Raw genomic sequence first — 12916 nt, 5'->3', positions numbered from 1 at the left:
GGCCAATGTCCACTCCTGCCCCCTGGCCAAGCTTGCACTTTCCATGTATCCCCCTTATCCCCCAAAAGGACCTACACTACAAGGTGCAGTCCAGGGTAAAGACACCTGGAGATGGAGTTAAGGCTGAGGCTGAGGGTAGGATGGGGGAGGTGTGGAAGACGGAGCTCTGGGTGTCCCTCGGAGCACCAGAGGCTGGTGTGGGGTTGGGAGGAGGGCCGCCCATCCCATCCTATCCCATCCCATCCCATCCCATCCCATCCCTCCCCTCCCTCAGGCTCCTGACAACAGAATGCCACTGGGCTCCTTTTCTTCTGCTCCACACACTACCACACATGGAGACCCATCACCCCAGGGACCCTCCAGGGTGACCTCACCAGGCTCCAGCTGGGAATAGAGAGGCTGAGTCTGCTCCCACGCAGTGCTCAACCATGTGTCCATGTTGTTGTGGGGTCCAGAAGTGTACATGTGGGCCTGGCTCCACTGGAGGATGGTGTTGGGACCAGTAGAACAGCTTGGGAAGTTAAAGTGCGGCCACTGGAGTCATTCTGGCTGGGCCAAGACCACCTAGGGTGGGCCTGTGTCAACAAGAACACTCCCTCACCCTGGCTGAGTGAGCTCCGGGTACGCCTCATAGATGTCTCTAGACACAGTTTAATACTCCAGAGCCTTAAAGCTCTTATAACAATAAATTTTTTAAAAGGCAATAAAAGAAAAACATAAAAAGTGCTTCAACCACAAATAGTGTCACACTGCACAAATCTGTCCCTGGATACCAGCTCTGGTAATCAGGGAAACATCAGTGACACTTCAGACGCACAAACACTGAAAAACAAATCATGTCTTTCTCCTCTTAACAGCCTCAAACTCACACACAGCTGTGGGGATCCACCATCCTCTATCTTCTACATCAACACAGGCCTTGGGGTTACTGCTGAGGTCACTACTTGTCTCTTCCCGGAGAAGCGGCCAGTTGCCAGCTGCAGATGCCAGGCTCTGTGCTGTGTGACAGCTCAGGGGCACCTGGAGCATGGACAGGACTGTTGGGACAGCTGCCCCAACCTCCAGGACACTGTGACCAAGAGCTGCCTGCACTCCACTGCCACACTCCTCCTGCAGGTGGCACTGAGCTCTGTGACTGTGGGTTCCAGCAGCAAGGAGAGGAAACGTAATGGGGTGGAACACTTGTGATAAACATAAATAACCCGACAATCCAATTTCTACTCAGGATGGAGAAGGCCTTTATCTTTCTCCCTCAAGCACTGGAGATATTGGAAGAACACAGCTGGAAAACAAGGCTGGCAGAAAACAGAACCAGTCCACAGTCGGGCTGCAAGGCAGAGCTCAGCCAGCCATGAGCTCGTCCAGAGCCGCAGGGGCGTTTCTGGTGAAAAAACGGCAGAGGGAACACCATTATTATTCTGCTCCCTCCAAGACGCCACTAAATCAGTAGTGGTTTAAAAAGACGAAACCAACACCAAGACAAACAGAACACAAATGAGAGATAAAACAGCAGTGATGACATTGTGCACAAGAAATCAGAAAAGCCGTGGATAAAATCCGGGAGGCTGTCCCATCAGACACTGCACTCGCTCCTGAGCAAGAGGTGGCCAAGGGAACGGCAACGAGGCTCAGGGGCATAGGCTGGTGGCATCAGGACCGCAAAGTAAGAGATAGAACATCTGCTCATGGAGCATGGGTTCCCAGGATTCTCTTACCAAGGCAGCCAGCAAAGCTGGAAACCCCTTTCCAGGAGAGGGCACAGCGCTGGAAACAGGGACTAAGCTGTCACTGGCTATGTGGGCAGTTCCCTGGCCATCTTGCACTGGGGCGTGGCCCCCAGCTCCAGCACTCCCAGGGTGGGGGTATAAGGAAAGGGTGGGCCTTTAAGCCTCAGTTGCAAGGACCCCAAGGGTCCCACAGTCTCAGAGGGGCCCATGGCTCCTAAGGATGAGCAGATAGCAGGCTCGTCAGCAAGGACAGCACAGAAGGCAGAGCTCAGGTAAGCAGACAGCACCTTGGAGGCAGGGAGGGGACAAGCCAGAGACCTTTCCCAGGAGGAGGCAAGCAAACAGCCAGAGAAACGGCTGTTCTGAAGAGGCAGTGGGAAGGGTGTGTGTGTGTGTGTGTGTGTGTGTGTGTGTAAACAAAATTTAAGCTGATGTAACCTAAGGAAGACAATTGCTATTCACATATGTTATTGTACTTCAAAAAAAACTAAAGTGCAGCCAAAAAACTTTTAAATAAATCAACATTAAAAGGCAACCAGGTGGCATGCTGTGCCAGTGGGTGGACAGCACAGGACAAGGGTATAGCTATGTGCCTCTGTGCGCCAGCACATTCCTGTTGGCAGCGGGGGGACTACAGAGGGGCAATCACCAAGATGGGCAATCGGGAGGATAGTACGAATTTCGGGAACCAAGATGGGCCCTCAGCGAGGAGCTAGAGTGCTTTCTGTCCCCCAACCTTGCTGGGGTGTCAGCAGGGCCAACCTTAGAGACCACCAAAGGTCACCCTTAGTTCCTCACTCCACCCTGTCCCTGCCAGGGACTCCAGCTCCACACTGGACACACAGAGCAGTTTCCAATGAGAATAGAAGGACACTTGCAGCTACAACCAGTGGGCAAGGCTGTGCCTGTTAAAGTGACCCCTGGGCTTCTGAGCGGGGACTTTCCAAGCCTCCCCAGTACTCACACTCTTACCTGGGTATGTGATTCAAGTTCCTCTCATTAAGCCAGGCAGCAGCCACTATGGGGAGGCAAACTGAGCTTCAGATTCCTGACAGCCTGGGCAGCCCCTAACCCAAAATTCAGCACGGTGTCTAGAAGCCCAGTGACTGCTCTTTAGGAGTACAGGTCACATTCCTATGTGATTTGGGAATCCATAGCTAAAGCAAAGTAATAACTTTGGCTATTTTACAGACATTCTCTTCCATTTCTGTACTTTCTCCTCTTCAAAATTCTGGAATTTTCTCTTAAAAACTGTATTTTTGATGTGAAACCTTAAATAAAGCTCATGGAGGGGAAAATGCTTTCAGGAGTGCACACCAAGAGGTGCAGCCTTGCCGGGTCCCAAGGGCTATGGAAAGTGCACTGTGCACGACACATTTTTAGGGACATCAGGGGGCGGCGGGTCCTCTGCCCCACTCCTTCTGTGGCAGAAGGACAGTGTCTTCAAAGGAGTCTTTATTCCTGTAGCACAGCCCTGGAAGAAATGGTCCTTGCTACGTGGCTTCTACACTGAGTGGCCCTGGAGAAGTGATCCTGCCTTCCTTCAGACTGAGACAGGTGGGTGACAGCACAAGCGCAGGGAAGGACACTGGATGAAGCCCTTAGTGTGCCACCCAGTGTCCCACAAGGGCTTCAGACACGTGTCCTGCTGCTCTCTGGGTCCTGTGCTTCTCTGTGTATTCTCTGTGAGGTCGCTCAAGGGTTAGCAGTGCTTGCGCCATCCAGCTCGGGGCTGACTCACCCTGCAGCTCTGGAGACCAACACTCAGCACGTGTGTGGTACAGTGCCATTTCTCTATAGTATAATTGGAGAAGAGTCAAAAATTACAATGATTCAGAAACAAATGATTTACTAGCTTTTTTAAGGCTCCCTCCAGGCTAAGCCATTGATGCACACCAGTTTAGTGTTAGCTGGCCTGTATAAGACTCACTCTCCTAGGTGACTACTTCCTACCCTGTCCTCTGTCTTCAAGCTCCAACATCTCCTCTCCCACCAAACTGGACTCAGAACACTGCCTCCCCTCTTTGTGGGTGACACGAAGCCCTGGTGAGAGCCCCAGTCCACAAGGCCCCACCGCCCAGCCACATCCACACCAGTTCTGCCTCTGTACTGAGTCCCCCTTGGCGCTGCTCTTCTATCCACTGACAAGACATGACCATTGGTGGGAAGGGAGATGATACAGCCTGGTCTTGATGGCAATGTTTCATTTCTTTAAAAAAACAAGAAGTCTGTAAGTCTGTTTTGAAGGCAAATGAACACTTGTTTCCTGTCTTTCTTTGTCTATCTTAGAACTACTTTACAACGAATTTCTTTGTGTGCTGCTGGAAACTGAACCCAGGTTCTTATGCATGCTGGGCAAACCCTCTCCCACTGAGTTATACCATAACCCTAAGATTTTTTAAACAATGAAAAAAGAGAATACAAAATCTAAAAGAAAAAGAAAAGTCTCATTTACACAAAAGAGGAAGGAAGTTGAAAAAACTCAGACAATCCCAATCAAATAGCATTTTCATCCAGCACAGATATTTTTCAGCGAATGGATATACTCTCCCGGTGGAGCTGGAAGTCTCAATTCAAGATGGCACACAAAATGAGGATACGAGCAAAAGCTCTTTTTATTCGAACTGAAACTTTGTTAGACGCTAAGAGCATTTACAAAGAATGGTGATCAGGAAACTGCTTCAAGCACACCATCACTCATGATGGAATAGTCAAGGAACTGGGGCAATGGGGCTATCTGAGCACTGCTCACATTCGCAGGAGAACATCTGTGTGTGGAACAAGCTCTGATTAGAGTCCTTCCTCAGTTTTACCTTACATGTGTGTTTCATACCTCCACATGTAAAAAGAACAAGAGAAATTAAGTCCAACTGTCAGGAAATGTACAAATTGGGATCAACAGAAAAAATACACCGAAAGCATGTTTCCGTTTCCACATCTAAAAAATGTGGCTTTAAAGATATTCTCGTATCAGTTTCTAAAGTAATTCCTAACTTGAGATGAGTATTTCCTTGAGGCTTTCTATACTGGGCTCAAGTGGCCAGAGCGCCCTCGCCGTCAGCAGTTCTAAGGCAAACTCACACTGTCCTTCGACCGAGCAGTGGGACTCTGGTTATACGGGGTGATGAGGACCACTGATTTGGCAGGAGCACCCTTCCTGGCTCTTAATCTTGCAAGCTGGGCACTTCTTCCCAGGAGGGAAGGGGAGTGAACAACAACAGCAAACGTTTGGTCCTGGAACTGGCCACCACAGCCACCTCCTGCACCATTTCAGTAATAGTTAAAGTGACATTAAGAAATGACACTGAGTAACCACTGACACACATATCTGACACATATAAAAGCTGACAAATATATTTGATCTTTGTGAGAACTCTGGAGAGGCATAATCTTCATCTAAACAAAACGGAGCCACTCAGCAACATGGCTAAGATTACAAAGCCCACAAGTGGCAGCATGTCCGCTCTGAAGTCCATGGTCCACTCTCACACTAAGGCAGGGAGCAGATCTCTGCTACCAGGCAGGGTACACTTCCCATGTCAGAAAATCCCAGGGAAAGCCATCATTTCCAGTTTGCTTGGAAACAGTACACATTCACTGTCTTCTAACAGTCCATTGAGACATCTGAGAAGCAGAATGGAACAGTCCATTGAGACACTCCAACACTAAGAGACTGGGAAGCCTCACAATGTCCAGCTTACACAAGGACTCAGTGTAAACACAAATAAGAGGTGAAGTGAACTCTAGAGAAAGCAAAAAATTGCTTGAATGAGGCAGACTTTTAAAAATGAGCACCTCTCCAGGGCATTTAAAGTTCCCAGACACGCTGTGACATGGGGTGGTCAGCTGTCTGCACAGGAGGAATGAACAGGACTGCGAGGCAGACCAGGCCTCAGAAAGCAAAGGAGCACTTTTCAGGGCCATAGACTCTTCTGGGCTCTGTGCTTGGAAAAATGCCACAAAGACCCTTGATCCACCTCAGAGAAGAAGTATCCCCTGGCCAGTTTCCTCTCCTTGGGGATGAGGTGGGCAGGTCTGGTGCCCTGGGGTGCCCAGGGAAAGGGGCTGTGATGCTGAAGAAGGCAGGCAATAGAAGGAAGACTGGAGACCGAGCCTCACACATGGCAACGGCACGTATATGGGACAAGGTCTGCAGTCCACTTAGCCCTAGGTCTGCAGCAGACTCAGACTTTATCCTAAGACCAGGGCCCTGGAGGGAGGGAGCTCATGCTGTGAGTTCAAGACCTGAAGAACTCTGCCTTCAGGGGCGGGGCTTTACAGAAGAAGGAAACAGAAAAACACAGGCTTAGAAAACATTACCTCAAGCATAGTACTTAGAAATACTGTCTATGGAGAGACATAATTAGTCAATATTTTTGTTTTAAAAAAAAAGGTGCTTGACAGACAGCAATCTCTGAATCAGTTTACCAACAGAACCCCAGGCCCATGAACGACGTGTGAGCTGCCCAAGGACATGAGGCTGGCCAGCAGCCTGGCCACACCACAGAATGGGACTCCTAAGCCCAGGCTGCAGCCCACACATGCTCAGAACTCTTCCCACAGACCCTTGCTGGACCACTGCCTGGACTTCAAGCTAAAACAAGCAGTCAGTCTCTGGGCAGAAGACATCCTTCAGCTCAGTGCTGCTCTGCCACTTAGACTGCAGCAAGCCAACGTCCACTTCATCTTCAAAAAGACCCAGGGTAAGAGTGCCCACAACGCAAGGAACCTGCTAACCCACACCTCACCCTTCCGGCCACACCCCCCCAGCCAAGCAGAGCCTCAAACCACAGGCAATGTGTGCATACTTACCCGTGCTGGGCATGTGGTTCACACGGGCAGGGTTCAGCAGCTCCACAGGCTGGTCTCGGCCAGAAAGACCATCTGGAGAACAGAGAAGGCACTGGCTTCAGAAACTGCGTGCATTTCAGCAAAAAAGCTTTACAGGGCACGTCAGCAAGGAGCACCTCCAAGCAAACAACAGACATGCCCTTCTGACTTTTAAAGGAGGACAGTTTTAATCTCATCACAAATTATTTTTATTTGTCAGAGAAAATGAAAGGACCTTTTAGAATAATCAAAACAGCCCCCAATTAAGATATAACAAACTTCAATACCTGGCCTGAGGGCAACCAGCTTAGCTGTTTTGGTTCACTTCTGTTCAGAACCACCTTGTGTCTACCTGCATTTATCAGAAGCGGGCCTTCCTGCAGAAACCAAAGTGCTCACATGATACAGACAGAAGAGCTGGGTCTGGAAGCTAACAGAAACACAGCCTGGAGTCACGGCTCTCAGCCTCTCTGGGCAAGAGGGGGTGCCAGAAAGAGAGTACTGGAGACACATTGCTTTGAGGAAATGCCTTGAGGGGTGTCTCAAAGGAATCACAGAATTGGTTCTTTTCATCCGCTTTTAAGATTATGCAGAACTGTCTTGTCTACTCTGACTTGTTGAGAAAAGTAGAACCTGTCTATCACCTAAGCTTGGTGGTAGGCTGTGCTTAGACTACCCAAGGTGGTCTATGTTTTCCCAAAGAAGGAAGGTACAAAGGAAGGAAGGAAGGAAGGAAGGAAGGAAGGAAGGAAAGAAGGAAGGAAGGACAGACAGATAGATGGACGAATGGGAGGGAGGGAGAAAAGAAGGCAGGCAGACAGGCAGGTAGAAAGGCAGGGAGGCAGAAAGGAAGACTGGCAACACTTTCAGAAATCAAACTTTTGATTTGAAATCAACTTCTGAAAAATCATATAAAATGCCCTGTGATAGTCTGTGCACTGATAAGGCCTTAAATGTCCCTTGTCATTGGCTTAAGGAGAAAGGAGCAGCTTCCCAGGACAGCCTGAGTCTGTGGAGAGACAGAATGGTCAGTGCAGGACAGAGACAGCAGCAGGGTGAGAGAATGGGAAATACCCAGTGTAGCAGCTCTGCCAGTCCCATAGAAGTTCAAACTCCGAGGACAGAAAGTAAGTCCCCTGGGAGATTCAAAGCACTCTCTGGAGTGACAAGGGACACAGCAGGCAAATCATGGGCCACAGCACGTGGCTACTTGGGTGCCTCTTGGAGAATCCAGCACTGGGGCTGACTAGTTCCTTTCCCTCCAACCAGAACCCATTCCTGGTTTCAAAACAGTCACATGTCAGATACCAGGCACACTGGGGGTCAAGAGAGCCATATGGGAGCCATAGCCACACTGCAGAGGCAGCTGACAGCCCAAGCCACCATTCCAACCATTTGGCCCCTCCAGGGCTCTCCTGGACAAGGCCACGGGGCAGGTGGCCTGAACACTGGGGCATAAAACAGTGCCACAGCTCGCCAGAACCTCCCTGAGCCCCAGACTGAAACTCAATGCACAACTAAAAGTACTTGAGACTTTTTTCATTAAAATAAATAAATGCTCATCGCAGAAAAGTAAAAAATGCCCAAAAGTATGGAAATGTTTTAAAAAGTTATAATATCACTATACATACTTCTGGAAATCCAAAGGGAACTTTTGTAAAACCTAACTTGGTTTCAGTTTTCCAATGGCAGAAGCCACAAGCAGGTATAGGCATATTCATCCTACTCGGGACTCTGTGGCTGGTTCTGAGAGCCCTGAGCGTTCTTTCTGCACTGGCAGGACCATGTCAGAAGGGCTGCCATCAGCCTCCAGAATGCCTCAGGCCCACCTCTGTGTGAGTAAGGACTCCAGAACGAAACACCTAGAACCTGACAAGTCTGGAGCCCTCCAGCTCAGGACAGCCCACAGCAGTGGAGCCAGCACACCAGCTTACACCAAGACAGGTTCTTAGGTGTGGGGCTGAGCTGATGGTGTCTGCCTCACACGGTGAGGGCCTAATCACTCCAAAGCCACATGCATAAATGATGCATAACACTTACTCTTGGTACACTCAAGCAGGAAGATATATCAAACCTCAATGCAATGGATTCAAAGTAACAGATATGTGGTCTCAGTATACTCAAAAGCACTGCCCATATATTTTAATCAACCTGTGACTCAGCACGTATACAAGTCTTGACAGATGTACAAGCTTTCCAGAGACTGGGCTGGGTCTCTTAGCCTTTAGCAAGATGTTATTTAGCCTTCAGAAAGATGTTATTTAGCCTTTGTCACTTAGCCTTTAGAAAGATGTTCCTCATGCCTACAAAAGATGTTATTCATGCCTACACTGTTGATAAGAAAATGAAGCACCCTGCACCTGATTCAGACTTCAAGGTCTGTTCGTCCCACCAGGCAGAGCAGTTATGATTCTGATACCAACTCTGACACCAGCGGGTTTTGCAGTCTGATTCAGTTCTGACATTATCTACATTATTCATGCTGACCTTTCAGTGCACAGTCAAGTTCAGCTATTTAAAATATTAAATGGAAAGTTCTAGAAAAATAACAACTTGAAAGTCTTAAATTATATGCCACCTGAGTAGTGTGATAAGCTGTCCTGCCCATCTCACCTGAGATTCGAATCATCCCATCCATTTAGTCACTTCCAGGTAGTAGATGTCTTGGTCATCAGGTCAACTGCTCCCATATTGCAATACTTGTGTCAAATGACCCTTACTACAATTTGGATACCCTGAAGAGAAGCCATCACTACATTCTTGAAATATCCCTCAAGTGGACACTCGAGTACCGTTAAGAGTAAGAAATAGAAAGCAATAGGATAGTTATGAGAGGGAAGAAATCACACTCATGTAACTTTATCAGTACATTATTGTAACTGCTCTGCCCTATTAGTTATTGCTAATCTCTTAGTGTGTTTGTTTATAAATTAAACTTCATCACAAATATGTATGCATAGGAAAAAAACAACACAAAATGGGCTCAGGGTTATCCATTGTTTCAGGGATTCACTAGGGGACATTTTAGATCTAAATCACAAAAGATGACATCCCTAAGTGCAGAAGCTCCATCCCAATAGAGCTGGTGTGCATGAGTCCACCCACCTGGAGCTCTCCAGCACTACTACCACAAACTATCACAAGCTATCACACACCAATCCCTAGCCCCTCCAAGTTCACTATCCAGAGGCCAGCGGGTAGGACTGACATTTCCATCCTTCTGATCTCTGTGTCTTTCTGCTGAAAAGTCCGATCCTAAAACTATTTAGGAGTCATCTCACTAGCATAAGTGGGTGTGAAGGAAGAAGGGCTCCCTGTGAATAAGATAAAGCACTCTAATACTCAAGAAATTCTAAGGAGCTATGCCAGGACCCAGGAGAGAGGCCAGAAGCTTTCTTTTTCCCCCATGGGGAAAGTGCTTGTTCTCACCATGAGAAAAGATTAGCTGACATAATAATAACCTGGAAATCCAAATCCCTGGCCCTATCATTTCCTCATCTTTGTGGTCTGACCTAGAGATACCTGGACTCCAAACTGTTCTGACTCAGTGTCAGTGCCTCCCAGGGAAAGAAGCGACTGTGCACAATCCTCTGAAAACGGGGTCTCCACACACACGGTGGTCCCAGAGATGCTTTGTTGCATTCAGGTCGCCTGCAGAGTGTAGCCCAGAGGTGGCCTAGCCCTCATCACCTGGAAATCAGCAGGCTGCAGTGTCTCTGCGACATGCACCTCCCTCTGGCTCCTCCTCGAATCATTCACACCAGAAGCAGACACCACGACCCTAAGCACAATAATGTGAAGGGTACAAAGGGTGTCCTGACCAAAGGTGTCAACAGAACGGTGACAGGAGCCTCACACTAGCGGAATCCCCCCCTCCCCCGCGCAACTGTCTCCCCAAGCTACATAGTGTCCCATGAGGCTGAGTGGCAACCCTGATCAGCAGTGAATAACAGACCCATCCTCAGGAAATAATCTAGGTCCAGGAGAGATGCATGGAGCAAGCACCAGCTCCTGGATGTTCAGATGAGAGGCACCATCTCCAGTGGCAGCCCTGACTCCTCTGGGAGCTAGGTCGGCACCTAAGGCTGTCAGTCCCTGGTTCAGGGTCCCAACCTCCAGTGCCTGACCCAGGACATGGGGAAAGAGCCTGGACATCACTATGTGGCCCAGACCCTGGCCTTCATGGATCGCCGAGAGGACACAGCCCACCTCTAGCTGCTGCAAGTTTAAAGCTCATTATGCAGCCAAGAGCTAACTCCTCCCAGTACCAACCAGGGAGTCTGCAGTCTGACACACTGTGAACACTCAGTCCTGAAAGACAAGAGAGTGCCACACATAGGCCAGTGAGGCCGTGTCTTCCACCTTCTTACAGTGATGAGAGTTGGTGACAGATCCAGAGCAGGGCCTTCACACCCACCCAAAGGTCAGCTGAGAATCCACAGCACACGTGCAGCACACCAAGGTGCTGCAAGGAAATGCGGCAGTAAGGATACTGCATTTAGGGTGCAGGGATTCTGGAGTGGGGACAGACAGCTCTGGACCCCAGACTTAAACAAACCAAGGACCATTTAGTCAGAGGGCCAAGAACATCCTCTGTCAGGATGAAACAGGTAGGGCACAGCCAGCAGATTGGCTACCAGTGCCGTGAAGGTGATGTGCAATGCTCCTTCTTAATGTCGTGTGCTTTCAGGTATCATGTTCCAGAGTAAGTAAAACGAAATATGGAGAAGTGTGATTTCCATGGCAACCTGCGGGTGCTGACATCTCTAAGGCTGAGATGGCCAGGATGAAAATAATTGAGAGCCAAAAGGGAGCCAAAATCTACCTCCTGTGCCCCTGTTGCACTCAGTCCCTGGCCATCTCCCACGGGCCCAGGACCTGGGCCCACCTGTCCACAGATGGATTTTCACCAGCTCAGGGAACGCAGCTAGACAAGAGGCCAAGGAGCAGGGGCTCATCTGTGCTGTCACAAGGCAACCTGCCAGGAAGCACTCCCAGGACACCAGCCATACACAGCTACCGTGTTGCATTCACAGGGACCTTTCAAGCTCCAGTTTCACACTAAGGGGCTGAAGAGTTGCAGGCCACGTAGATTGTGCAGTTGCTTTTCAGAAGCCATCCTGTCTAACATGTATGTGAGCAGTCCCAACCAGAATCAGCTACGTCCAGCAGAAGGACACGGACGTTGAACTCACCTGGCTTCATCCCCTTGGTTTATACTCAGAACCCAGTTCAGCACGGGAGAGCACTCTGCACAAGATCCTATAGTGAGCTATACCAGGCCCCGGTTCTGTCCCAGCAGGGCCAATCCACATCTGCAGCTGGGCTGCAGGCCTTCTGCACAGGCTGTCTGGTGAGTGGTAGGAGACACAGTGGTGTGTTTACTCTTGTGAGAACAGCTGACTCTTCCCTCACGTTACAGAGAAAGCTGATCAGGTCACCATGAGGAGCGCATCACACCAAGGCCAGCATGCTGACACCCATGCCAGGGGTAATACAACCTAAGTGCTGCAATGCTGTGTGCTCTTGACATTCAGCAGGCTGGACACCCATCCTTTTTCAGGGTCACCTAGCACAACACTTGGCCTCAGCTCTGCATATGAATCTCAAAATTAGCTTGCCAAGTTCTACAAAAAAAAAATCTCTAAAACTCTGTGACCATCCAGTATCCGTCACTGGTGAAGAGAATCCTAAGGACCCTATGCCTTCCTCCTAAACCCTTCTAAAACCTGGAAGATAATCTCATTCTGTGTCTCTCAGAAAGGCCTAAAATGATCTCATTCAGTGTCAAACTCTGAACATCTTTCAGTTTCTCCCCAGGTACTTGATATTTTAATTACAGTATGAGGAACAGTATTTTAAATTTCAGTTTCTGTTTGCTGGTATACAGCAAAAGCACAGCTTCTTACATACTGCTCTCAGGATACTGCTGGGCTATCTGTTCTACTCAGTGGTCCCCACGAAGAGTGACAGTCCCATCTGCCCTGCCCCGCTGTCCGGGCTGGGATAGCAGCTCACTGCCGAGGAGAAGTGGGAGGCCCCGCTTTGTGTCTGTCTTGCTGGGAGGGCTTCCTGTGTCCTGCCAGGAAGCAGGCAGGCTGCATGATTTAGGCTTCTGACAGACAGCCACCAGGCTAGAGGAGGCTCCTTCTATTCTTGGCTTGCCAAGACATATTTTTAAATCATGTATGTTTGATCTTATTAAGCATTTCTGATTCAATTCAGATTACTGAAAAACCTCCCTTTTATCTGGGAATATGGTAAGATTCCTTTATTCATTCCTAGCTAACTCTGAATTCCTAGGATAAACCGATGTGGTCGGGTCCGCAGAATTTTTTGAATCCGGAAAAGACCAAAGT

General features: G+C 48.9%; 1 protein-coding gene across 11 annotated transcripts in view; it reads right to left on the bottom strand.

The window, feature by feature from the left end:
- Window positions 1-12916, bottom strand: part of Hdac4 (histone deacetylase 4) — a 250630-nt gene that overhangs the window by 116119 nt on the left and 121595 nt on the right. For all 11 annotated transcript variants that reach the window (XM_063237018.1, XM_063237019.1, XM_063237017.1 and 8 more), the window contains one exon: window positions 6540-6611. In XM_063237018.1, coding sequence (XP_063093088.1) covers window positions 6540-6611 — 72 coding nt within the window. The remainder of the gene's footprint in view (window positions 1-6539; window positions 6612-12916) is intronic.

The sequence above is a fragment of the Cavia porcellus genome, unplaced genomic scaffold (genome assembly GCF_034190915.1).
Source record: "Cavia porcellus strain 051 isolate PalLab524CR breed Dunkin Hartley unplaced genomic scaffold, mCavPor4.1 scaffold_26, whole genome shotgun sequence".
NCBI lineage: Eukaryota > Metazoa > Chordata > Mammalia > Rodentia > Caviidae > Cavia > Cavia porcellus.
Note: the sequence above shows the minus strand (reverse complement) of the source record. Positions and strands in the feature narration are given on the sequence as shown.